At 42.8% G+C, this 13,013-nt stretch overlaps 1 protein-coding gene across 12 annotated transcripts in view; it reads left to right on the plus strand.

Moving 5' to 3' along the window:
* Positions 1-13,013, plus strand: part of ptprfa (protein tyrosine phosphatase receptor type Fa) — a gene marked incomplete in the record, with an annotated part of 430,527 nt that overhangs the window by 342,646 nt on the left and 74,868 nt on the right. For 10 of the 12 annotated variants that reach the window (XM_055923142.1, XM_055923138.1, XM_055923140.1 and 7 more), the window contains 1 exon segment: positions 5,102-5,128. In XM_055923142.1, the coding sequence (XP_055779117.1) occupies positions 5,102-5,128 (27 nt within the window). 12 annotated transcript variants of the gene reach the window in all.

The following is a 13,013-nucleotide window of genomic DNA, read 5'->3' on the forward strand; positions in this document are numbered from 1 at the left end:
AGAGGGAGTGAGAGAGCGAGAGAGCGAGAGAGCGAAAGAGTGCGAGAGAGAGCGAGAGAGTGCGAGAGAGAGCGAAAGAGTGCGAGAGAGAGTGAGTGCTGTCACAGTCAAGTGCCAGGAAGAAAGTAATTTGATCACAGGAAATTATGAGATGCATTGCACACAGGAACATTGTATTGTCAACTATAGATATAGCAATTTTATAATGAGACGAGGTTGTGTCACTGTGGGTGTTACACTAACTGTGTTAGAAGTGTCTGCTACTTAAAAGGATGTTTTCAGCTGAGGTCTTTAGTTCTAAGTTGTAAAAGCAGGCACTAAACAGTCTACAGTCTACTGTTGTTTCTATTATAAAATAGAAAGGGTTTGTTATTCTACAGCTGTTATCACATACGTTTATTCTTATTCAGTGTCAGAGGAATGATGAAATAAAGAAAAGTACAACATATTCTGGTAGACCTTTGCACCCTAATGCTTGTCTCTGTGTTGCTGTGCTGAAAGTTTCCCTCTGTTCCTGCGTCCTGTGAATGATTGGATCCTTTAGCAACATCTGCCCGGATAATTCATCCTGACAGAGCATCTCTGAGGCTTTCTTTTTAAAGTTGCAGTTCCATTATGATATTCTGAGAGAGCAACTTGGCATTCTGAGAGAGACCTTTGCACCCGAATACTTTTCTCTGGGTTGCTATTCGGAAAGTTTCCCTCTGTTGCTGCGGTCTGTGAATGATTGGCTCCTTTAGCAACATCTGCCCAGATAATTCATCCTGACAGAGCATCTCTGAGGCTTTTTCTTTCAAAGTTGCAGGTCCATTATTATATTCTGAGAGAGCAACTTGGCAATTAGAAATGCCAGATGGGCTAATTTTCCCAATTTGATCACTAATAATCAGAATAATTTGAGAGTGCTCTTCTCGACCATTGATGTCCTGATAAATCCTACCCCCGCAAACCTATGTGAACTTTCCTCCACATCTGAATGTGATGCATTTGCAGCATATTTCAGAGATAAGATAACAAACATTAGGCTGGGTATCAGTCAAGCAAAACCTGATGAGAAGTTTGATGATTTGTGCCCCAGTCTACCAGGCAAAGGATCTATGGATTTATTTTCCCTGTGGTTGACACAGACGTGCTCAGGAAAGTGATATCACAACTTAAGCCTTCCACCTGCCTTCTCGATCCTATCCCCTCCACCTTCTGCAAAACAGTTTCTAATTGCATATCAGAAGAAGTACACGCTATTGGTAATCACTCCCTGTTAACAGGCATTTTCCCCCTGGAATAAAAACTGCCATTGTGAAACACCTTCTGAAGAAAAGTCATCTAGATTCTTCAGATCTTTGCAATTTTTGGCCAATCTCCAACCTTCCATTCTTGAGAGATATTGGTTTTCAAACAGAAAAAAAAAAATGTAAGTGCCAACTGTATTATTAAAAAATTCCAATCTGTTTTTTGGGTCCAGTACTGTTCAGTTTATTGTTCAGTAGCATTACTATCTAGGCATTACTATCTATGAGACGAGGTTGTGTCACTGTGGGTGCTGCTACTAAAGCGCGGGCAGACCAGTGGCTCCGTATAGGTTTACAGTACTTATAGTCACTCCAAGAGGAATAAGGTACTATATGCCACTTAATTTATGCGATCCTTGCGGGAATTGAACCCATGACCTTGGAGTTAGAGGACCTCTGGTAACAGCAAATTGAAAGGTCTAGTTTCCTATTCATGGAACTGTGCAGCAGGGCAGAGTTTATTATCGCTGTAGTGTTGTCCAGAGTCCTGCAGTCCAGTAGAATTGACCTTTCTGATGTCAGTGAGTGTGTGGCTCAAGCAGTGGAATACCTTTTGACCTCCACTGTGTGACACATACTGCATGAACAGTGCCCAGTCAGAGGGTGCATCCCAAATAGCACCCTATTCCTTATATAGTTCACTACTTTTGACCAGAGCCCTATTATGCCCTGATCAAAAGTAGTGCGCTATATAAAGGATAGGGTGCCATTTAGGACACCTCCTCAGTCAGACATCCACTCACAAGCACATGGTCTATTAGTGTTGGAACGCTCTGTGGTAGTCTGTTTACCGGTCAGGGCTTCCAGTTCCGCTCACTAACTAATTTCACACAGGGTCAAACAGGCTAAAGTGACTTTGACGTGTTCAGTTTGGCCCTCAGGGACCACCGTCACACAGCCGTGACCTCACACACAGAAGGCTGCTGTGACTGGCAGCTATTCCAAGGCTACAGGGTCATATAGAGTTCAGTCCCACCTACACTCTTCACCTCCCCACCTCCTCCTTTAAAAACTATAGTCAATACTCACAAAATGTTCTATCAAAGTGCTTTTCCACTCAACTTAAGCGAAATGCACTCTCTTTTCTCATGGTTCACTGTGTAAGGACAATGTGTCAATCTTTTACCTGACCCTTTCCCTTCCCTCATCTTCGGGCTATTGACTTTGTTGTCAAGTGTTTTTATGGGTTCTGGAGATAAACATTTGTGTTGTGTGACGGAATAGCCTCCGGCTAAGTCATTTCTGTTTCGGGAGTACTCTCAACACCGAAGTTTTTCACATCACATACAGTATAATGCCACAGAATGTCTGTAGCTCTATCTGAGGATGTTGCCAAAGGTGTTTTTAAAATGTCACTTCAGTTTCTGGAATACGCTTATCCCATTCAATAACTTTTCTTCCAAGCAACTGAGACTGCTACGAAGGAAATAGTGTATGATCAAAAGTTATAAATGGGAGATATTACAATTTCGGCTAGATATGAACACACACAATTCCAGACAGAATCCTTCCTAGTGAAAGGAACACAGCGGTTACTTCATGAAACAGAGAGACAGTTCCTCAGACTATTTTTATTCTGCCTAGTGTTTGCTGTGCTATGATGATGCATCTTTCCTTGATTTAGTGCAGAACGTGCACTTCCAATAGGGGACTAGGCTATATTGCTGATTCTCAGCTCACTGTCCCCAGCCCTGCAGGCCCAGTACACCCTCCCTGCAGCCCTTGTTTATGATAAGGTAATTTTTTAAGCAGCTAGAAAAGGAAGCGTGCCGCTGTGCCCCTTTATCTTTTATTTTCCTTTAGTCAGCAAGGTCGTGGAGTGGAATACAAAATCCCAAGTGTCTCTGAATCAATTCTGCTGTGGCACCTGCTACGTGTCGTGGGTTTCAGTTAGAGCGGGCGAGAGAGAGTCAGAGAGAGAGGCAGAGAGAGAGAGAGAGGCAGAGGGAGGCCGAGTGAGAGAGAGTGAGCGAGAGAGACAGACTAAGTTGAATCTCTATCAACCATTACTGCCTTTACTTAGAGGATGAATAGCCTCTACTGGCTAGGTCTGGCTTGGGAAGTATGGGGAGGGAGGGATGGACAGGGCAAGCTTATTGGGGGGCTGGGAGGGGGCTGGAGCCTGAATGTAGAGTTTAAGGGGCTCTGTCCAGCTTTATTTGAAAGGGAAGTGTGAATGAAGGGAATAGGTGGTGCAGGTACCTCACAGCGAAGGAGAACAATTTAATCCCCAGACTGGCTGCTGAATAGGCAAAAGGGCTCTAACCTCTGAAGGTGAAATGTAATCTCAACTCAATGACAGACACATTACAGCAGCACAGGAGAGGATCTTACGTTCTCTACTTCTCTCTCTCTCTCTCAGTGAGACTCTTCCGCTCATGCACTTGTCCAACTGAATGTATTCAACTGAAATGTGTCTTCCGCATTTAAAGCCCCCCCTCTGGAAGCTGCATGGTGGAAGTCTTCTGTAATGTATGAGGCAGGAAGCTGAGCGGTTGAGTATATGTTGTGTTGTGCGATGGAGTATTGAGTATGAAAGGAATAAACAGGAAGAAGAAGCACAGATCAGACAAAGAACGCAACAAATCTCCTTCTCTAACTCGCTCTATTGTCTTTGTAATCTCCCTCCCTCTAGTTCTCATACCATCTCTGCTAGTATTTTCGAGATCTGAAGTGTAATATCATGGGAGTTGCATCCTTAGAAGTCTCTCTCTATCTCTCTCTCTCTCTCTCTCTATCTATCTCTCTCTCTCTCTCTCTCTCTCTCTCTCTCTCTCTCCTCTCTCTCTCTTCTCTCTCCTCTCTCATCTCTCCTCTCCTCTCCTCTCTCTCTTCTCTCTCTCTCCTCTCTCTCTCTCTCTCTCTCTCTCCTCTCTCTCTCTCTCTCTCTCTCTCTCTCTCTCTCTCCTCTCTCTCTCTCTCTCTCTCTCTCTCTCTCTCTCTCTCTCTCTCTCTCTCTCTCTCTCTCTCTCCTCTCTCTCTCACTCTCTCTCTCTCTCTCTCTCTCTCTCTCTCTCTCTCTCTCTTTATAATCAGCCATTTGAAGACCCAGTTAGACTCTAATAATGCATGCATTCTATTTCCATACCCTATTTAAGAATTAGCAGCGTGCTCAGCTCAGAGGCAGTGTTTTATTTTTATTGCCAATCTTCCTTTTTGTTTTAGCTCTTATCGTATCATCCTGGCTTTGATGTCAACCTTCTTTAATATTGGCCATCTGAAATATAAAAAAGGCTTCAATTATACCAATGGAAAAACAAGGTAGTTGATTTGTGTCTCAAAACCAGGCCGTTTTCTCTTAGGGTTGGATGCATAGTGACATGTTTTCAGACACAGTAAATGTTTGCAGGAGGTTGGAAGGACGTCGCAGGTAAGTTGGCAGTGTTCTCTCGGCTAAAGCAGAAGACTAACATTGTGTTTTGATAATTGCCTTACCCTGATCGATGAACCCACACAGTAGGTGCAGCAGCATGGTACTCCCACCAACAGATCCCCCCCTCAGGACATGGTGCAGTGCTCACTAGGTGACGCTGTGGAGAGCACCCACCCTCCTTCCACCCATCTACCTGTATTCATTACTGCATGTTAACCCTTTCCCTCCCCCATCTAGCTTCTTCTCCCTCTCTACCAGTCACTAATTACCTGAACAGACACATTGAGAATGCCACTATTGTAGTGCCTGTAGTATAGCCTATGGCCCTTTTCCTAACGACAGATTTTTTTAAAAAGTCACATCTTTTTTTTAGTTCTGTCTGTGCTGTTCTGTGTTTGACCTCCTCTCTCCCTCCCTTCTGTCTGCTCCCTGTCATTAGTGGAACGTTGAGGATTCGACGGACTATGTGAGTAGGAGAAATGTGTAGTGTGTGCTGGGTGCGGTGCTGTCAGTGAGGGCCGTTGGGAGTGCTCTCTGTTCTCTATCTCTATCCCAATCCCTCTCTCTCCATCTCACTGTCTATCTGGGGACGAACACTCTCTCCTTCCCTTTCCCTCAAGCAGTTAGACTAGGATAGGTTAACTGTAGAAGTGAAAGAGATAGACAGGGAAGTATCTCTTGCCAGACTCAAGACATGCCGTCTGTGGTAGCGGTAAGTCTTGTGAAACGGCGTTAAATTGACCATTTCCACCCTGTTATGTCCTTTATATAACTGGATGAAGTAGCTCTTCTTCCTGAAAACGCCTTGTAATACTGTGATATTAGAGGCATAACCTACACATGACCTTAACGGAGCATATTTACAATGCCATAGCCGAGTCCAATTCCCTCCGCTCCATTCTCCATACCTCTTTTTTCCCTAGGCCATTTTCACCCCTTATTTCTACTCTCTATTTTCACTATCTATCTCTCTGCATCCTCTTTCTATCTAGACCTTCATATACACATAGATAGTCATGCTTCTCCACTTTTACTCTCCGTTCTTCCTTCAGTCAGCAACCTTCTCACAGCAGGTCCCTGTCCAGAGTTCAACTGAACTTTTCATCTCCTGTTGTGAAGTTCTCATGTAGACCCCCCCCCCCCCTCTCTCTCTCTCTCCTTTCCTCCCAATCAGCTTGGACTCCTTACTAACCAAGTGTGTTGTGTGAGATTGGCTGGTGGTGCTGGGAGTGTGTAGGTGTAGGGCTCGGAGTGGGCAAGTGTAGAGGGTGTAGGTAGGGGAGTGTGTGGGGAGTGTTGGGGGAGTGTGTGAGGATTCTGGTTGGGAGGCGTGGAGCCCCGGGGGTGCTGAGGCAGAACTGTGAGCTCTAGTCCGTGTCCCAGATGGCCCTGTGTTGTCTTTATTTCTTTCTGAGGCTGGTGAGAAAGTGCTGCTGAAGAAATGATGCACACTGCATAATGTGCACTCACGCACATGTGCACTCACACACTTTGTACATGGTGAGTGCGTGTGTGCATACCTGCTTGTGTTTGGACGGGAGATGTGAGTGCGTGTGTCTAGACTTGTGCGCAGGTGTGTGTGTCTTGGCAGCACTCTCTCCATGGCTCAGTAGTGTCGTCGTGTTGCGTGAGAACCAGCAGCACCTCTCGTCTCTGAGGCATTACTGCTGTAAATCTTATTTTGTTTTGGTTCCCAAGAAAAAAAAAGGTGTTTTATTTGTGTGTAATTTTCGGGCCAGACTGAGAAATGTGTCTCCCACTACTTTCCCCAGTCAGATTAATACCTGTCTAGCTCTCTGTCTACCTCCCAGGTAAGGTATGGTTGTGCAAACAGGCATGCACGCACACAAACACACATACAAACAGGCCTGCGTATAATAGTCCTGAACCTTGCTGTGCTCTGTCAAACAGAAAACAGAAACACAACTTTAGCTAACACAACTTTAGCTAACACAACTTTAGCTTGAATCACCTCAACCACATTTAGCTTTTAGTAGGACGTGGATTTACAGTTGTGGTAGCCACTTGGACTGTGTGAGGGCTGCTGAACTTAATGTTATGTTGTGTTGTTGAATACACTCTGTCTCCCGCAAATTGACTGTCCTGTGAACTCCTTTTCCTGTATGTGTATATGCTGTAATGGAAGTTGCACATGGCTCAGTGATGCATACTGTTATGATGTGTTTGTTTGCTTTTCTTATGTTATGTATTGTTGTTGTTGGCAAATTGAGAGAGAGTGTGCGTGCGTGCGTGCGTGCGTGCGTGCGTGCGTGCGTGCGTGCGTGCTCCAGCATATGTGCGTGCTCCTGTGCGTGTGTATCTCACTTCATATTCTGATACCGTCCTAGTAGAGACAGAGGTACCTGACTCACCTTACAGTGTCAAAGGGAAATCCAGCTCTAACAGCACAGAAAGTCCCCCTGGGGCCGGGAATGTCTGCTCCGGAGCTTTTTACATTGTCTGTGAGGGGAAAGAAAAAGGTATCAGACTGACTGGAGCATCTGTTCCTAATGCCAAACAGGTAGTGACAACTCCAGATTGTCAGTTCAGAGTCTGCAGACTAAGCACAGGGTTTTAGGAGCAGGAGCTAGGGCTTTTCTTGGCCTCTTTTCTGTGGCTACTAATGGAACCACAGCCACAGCTCCAAATTAATTTATCTTCAGTTTCCCAGAACCCATCAATACTGGGCCGCTAATGGAACATTGATGCATCACTCATTACGTCAAGGTAGTTTCAGAATTTAAGATACTGTATTAGGCTATGGAGATTCTACGCATTCTAGTTTAGAATGTATCTTACTTTGGGTGCATTCGTAAATTCTCTCCGGCTCTCTACTCTGATTTCTGAGCACTCTTGTATGAGTGTGCCAGAGCGCAAAATAACTGATGAATTTACTAAGGCTCAAAACCTGATGAATGTGGCCGGTGTCAGTAAACGTCAGTAAAAAAGCGTCATTAAATTGTTGCCAGCAGCACAGTCACCAACTCTCTGGATAACATGAAAACAGCCTAACCAGCTCTGCTAGGGTGAGTGAAATGGTCAGAGTGAGTTGTTCTCTTATTTGTGTCTGGAAGTAGCTAGCAAGCCAGCTAATGTTAGCAAGTTAGCTTGGGTGCTGGACTTCCGTTGTGAGGTCAGAACACTCAGATCAAGCCTACTCCTCGCCAGAGCGTCCAGGGTGCCCTCTGAACTCTCCGAGAGCGAAACACTCTGAATTTACAAACGGACAACTTGACAAAGCTCTGAATTTAGGAACGTCCAGAGCGCACTCTGAGCACACACTGGCACTCCAGATTGAATTTATAAACACACCCTTTATGTTCGCCACTTTGTCATCATAGAGCTATTCTCAGGCAGTTACTAAAAATGTATAAAACACCAAAGTGACTGTTCAGAGCTCCCGTGTGAACACCAACTCAGCAGTATAGTTGCTAATTAGGCCTGATAGTCGTGTAACTGTAAGACAGTGACGTACACTGTAAAAACATAATACATGTGACACGTTTATAACCTAAATGTCAGTGTTTAAAACTGAAATATTAGAAATGTAGATGTGCCGATAGGTGTTCTCATCTTAAACACAGGCGTTTAGAATGCAAGATTAAAACATGATAGTCAGCTTTTTCCAGTCAGTTTCCAACCAGAAGAACACCTACACTGTATAGCCTAAGTGTTCAGATTTTAAACACTAGTGTTTACTTTCCCATCGTCCTTTTTATAGTGTGTTTAGTCATTGATGTAACTTTCTATGCCTTTTATTCAGATTAGTGTTAGGAATGTCAGTCACCTTACCTACATTTCAGCACAACGAAACAGGACATTTGATTCAAGAAATATTTTGAATCTCGTAGTGTTATTGTTACTCGACTGTGTGAGTAACTCTCTGAGTGAAAAAGACGTGGGTGGGGCCTCATCATATTTCCCAGCATGTTTTGTTGCAGGTCGATTTTTGTGTGTGTGGGGGAGGTGTGTGTGCGTGTGTGAATACTTGCGCACATGTGTGTGTGTCTTGGCAGCACTCTCTCCATGGCTCAGTAGTGTCGTCATGTTGCGTGAGAACCAGCAGCACCTCTCGTCTCTGAGGCGTTACTGCTGTAAATCTTCTTTTGTTTTGGTTCCCAAGAAAAAAAGGTGTCAATATGGTTTATTTGTGTGTAAATTTGTCCTGTTCAGTTGTGAACACATATACTGTATATCCTAAGCGTTCAGAACTTTCTTCTGAAACTCGTCAGCCTATTCTTGTTCTGAGAAATGAAGGCTATTCCATGTGAGAAATTGCCTAGAAACTGAAGATCTCGTACAACGCTGACTGACGAGTTTCAGAAGAAAGTTCTTTGTTTGTGGCCATTCTGAGCCTGTAATCGAAACCACAAATGCTGATGCTCCAGATACTCAACTAGTCTAAAGAAGGGCATTTTTATGCTTCTTTAATCAGGACAACTGTGCTAACACAATTGCAAAAGGGTTTTCTAATGATCAATTAGCCTTTTAAAATTTTAAACTTAGGTTAGCTAACACAATGTGCAAAAACAAGGACATTTCTAAGTGACTTTATGTACAGTTGAAGTCGGAAGTTTAGATACACTTAGGTTGGAGTCATTAATACTCGTTTTTCAACCACTCCACAAATTTTAAGGGCAGGTGGCAGCATTTTCACTTTCGGTAACAATAGCATGCAAAAATTCAACTGCCTGCTACTCATCCCCAGAATATAAGATATGCATATTATTAGTAGATTTGGATAGAAATCACTCTGAAGTTTCTAAAACTGTTTGAATCACATCTGTGAGAATAACAGAACTTATGTACCAGGCAAAACCCTGAGGACAAACCATTCAGAATATTTATTTTTTTGATGTCACTGTCTTTTCAATGGGTTATTTTAGAGACACCAGATTTCTAATGGACTTGCTTGCAGTTCCTACCGCTTCCACTGGATGTCACCAGTCCTTGGAAATTGGTTGAGGTTATTCCTTTGTGTACTGAAGAAGTAGGGCTATCGTAAATGAGGGTCACAAGAAATACATTTTTTGAGAGAGCCACGTTACGAAAAAAGTTGCGTCAGTTTGTTTTCTTTTTGTATTGGGCACAGATCATACCGTCTTCAAATTGATCGATTATTAACGTTTAAAAATACCTAACGTTGTATTACAAAATTTGTTTGAAATGTTTTGGTAAAGTTTACATGTAACTTTTGATATATTTTGTAGTGACTTGGCGATAGTTGGAAGCTGTGTTTTTCTGGATGAAACGGTCCAAATAAATTGACATTTTGGATATATATCGTTGAAATTAATCGAACAAAAGGACCCTTTGTGATGTTTATGGGACATATTGGAGTGCCAAAAAAATAATTTCGTCAAAGGTAAGGCAATGATTTATATTTTATTTCTGCGTTTTGTGTCGTGCTTGCAGTGTTGAAATATGCTACTCTGTTTGTTTACTGTTGTGCTATCATCAGATAATAGCATCTTATGCTTTCACCGAAAAGCCTTTTTGAAATCTGACATTTTGGCTGGATTCAAAACGAGTGTAGCTTTAATTTGGTATCTTACATGTGTGATTTAATGAAAGTTAGATTTTTATATCATGTTATTTGAATATGGCGCGCTGTATTTTCCCTGGCTATTGGCCGGTGGGACGTTTGCGTCCCACCTGCCCCAGAGAGTTAACAAACTATAGTCGGTTAGGACATCTACCTTCTGCATGACACAAATCATTTTTCCAACATTTGTTTACAGACAGATTATTTCACTTATAATTCACTGTATCACAATTCCAATGGGTCAGAAGTTTACATACACTAAGTTGACTGTGCCTTTAAAGAGTTTGGAAAATTCCAGAAAATTATTGCATGGCTTTAGAAGCTTCTGATCGGCTAATTGATATCATTTGAGTCATTTGGAAGTGTACCTGTGTATGTAATTCAAGGCCTACCTTCAAACTCAGTGCCTCTTTGCTTGACAACATGGGAAAATCAAAAGAAATCAGCCAAGAGCTCAAAAAATTGTAGACCTCCACAAGTCTGGTTCATCCTTGGGAGCAATTTCCAAATGCCTGAAGGTAACACGTTCATCTTTACAAACAATAGTACGCAAGTATAAACACCATGGAACCACGCAGCCGTCATACCGCTCAGGAAGGAGACGTGTTGTCTCCTAGAGATGAACGTACTTTGGTGTGAAAAGTGCAAATCAATCCCAGAACAACAGCAAAGGATCTTGTGAAGATGCTGGAAGAAACACAAAAAGTACCTATATTTACAGTCCTATATCGACATAACCTGAAAGGCCGCTCAGCAAGGAAGAAGCCACTGCTCCAAAACCGCCATAAAAAAGCCAGACTACGGTTTGCAACTGCACATGGGGACAAGGATCGTACTTTTTGAAGAAATGTCCTCTGGCCTGATGAAACAAAATTATAACTGTTTGGCCATTATGATCATTGTTATGATTGGAGGGAAAAGGGGAGGCTTGCAAGCCGAAGAACACCATCTCAACCGTGAAGCACGGGGGTGGCAGCATCATGTTGCCAATGTTGTGGGGGTGCTTTGCTGCAGGAGGGACTGGTGCACTTCACAAAATAGATGGCATCATGAGGGAGAAAAATCATGTGGATATATTGAAGCAACATCTCAAGACATCAGTCAGGAAGTTAAAGCTTGGTCGCAAATGGATAACAACCCCAAGCATACTTCCAAAGTTGTGGCAAAATGGCTTAAGGATAACAAAGTCAAGGTATTGGAGTGGCCATCACAAAGCCCTGACCTCAGTCCTATAGAAAATTTGTGGGCAGAACTGAAAACGTGTGTGCGAGCAAGGAGGCCAACAAACCTGACTCAGTTACACCAGCTCTGTCAGGAGGAATGGACCAAACTTCACCCAACTTTTTGTGGGAAGCTTGTGGAAGGCTACCCGAAATGTTTGTCCCAAGTTAAGCAATTTAAAGGCAATGCTCCTAATCACGAATTGAGTGTATGTAAACTTCTGACCCACTGGGAATGTGATGAAAGAAATAAAAGCTGAAATAAATCATTCTCTCTACCATTATTCTGACATTTCACATTCTTAAAATAAAGTGGTGATCCTAACTGACCTAAGACAGGGAATTTTTAATAAGATTAAATGTCAGGAATTGTCAAACTGAGTTTAAATGTATTTGGCGAATATGTATGTAAACTTTCGACTTCAACTGAATATACAGTACCAGTCGAAAGTTTGGACACACCTAATAATTCAAGGGTTTTTCTTTAATTTGACTATTTTCTAAATTGTAGAATAATAGTGAAGACATCAAAACTATGAAATAACACATATGGAATCATGTAGTAACCAAAAAATTGATTCTTAAACGTGTCCACCCTTTGCATTGATTAGAGCTTTGGACTACCAGCTTCACTTCGAAAACTTTTCCAACAGTCTTGAAGGAGTTCCCACATATGCTGAGTACTTGTTGGCTGCTTTCCTTCACTTTGTGGGTCAACTTATCTGAAACCATCTCAATTGGGTTAAGGTCAGGTGATTGTGAGGCCAGGTCATCTGATGCAGCCCTCCGTCACTCTCCTTCTTGGTCAAATAGCCCTTACACAGCCTGGAGGTGTGTTGAGTCATTGTTCTGTTGAAAAACGCAAACAAAATGGGATGGCATATCACCACAGAATGCTGTGGTAGCCATGCTGGTTAAGTGTGCCTTGAATTCTTAATAAGTCACAGACAGTGTCACCAGCAAAGCACCGCACAACATCACGGCTCCTCCTCCATGCTTCACGGTGGGAACTACACATCTGGAGATTATCTGTTCACTTACTCTGTGGTTGGAATCCAAAATCTCTCATTTGCACTCATCATACCAAAGGACAGTTTTTCTAATGTCCATTGGTCATGTTTCTTGGCCCAAGCAAGTCTCTTCTTCTCATTGGTGTCCTTTAGTAGTGGTTTCTTTTCAGCAATTTGACTATGAAGGCCGGATTCATGCAGTCTTCTCTAAACATTTGATGTTGACATGTGTCTGTTTCTTGTACTCTGTGAAGCATTTATTTGGGCTGCAATCTGAGGTGCAGTTAAGTCTAATGAACTTATCCTCTGGAGCAGAGGTAACTCTGGGTCTTCCATTCCTGTGGCGGTCCTCATGAGAGCCAGTTTCATCATAGCACTTGATGGTTTTTGCTATCGCACTTGAAGAAACTTTCAAAGTTCTTGAAATTTTCTGGATTGACTGACCTTCATATCTTAAAGTAATGATGGACTGTTGTTTCTCTTTGCTTATTTGAGCTGTTCTTGCCATAATATGGACTTGGTCTTTTACCAAATAGGGCTATCTCTTTATACCACCCCTACCTTGTCACAACACAA

This window comes from Salvelinus fontinalis, chromosome 5 (assembly GCF_029448725.1).
Source record: "Salvelinus fontinalis isolate EN_2023a chromosome 5, ASM2944872v1, whole genome shotgun sequence".
NCBI lineage: Eukaryota > Metazoa > Chordata > Actinopteri > Salmoniformes > Salmonidae > Salvelinus > Salvelinus fontinalis.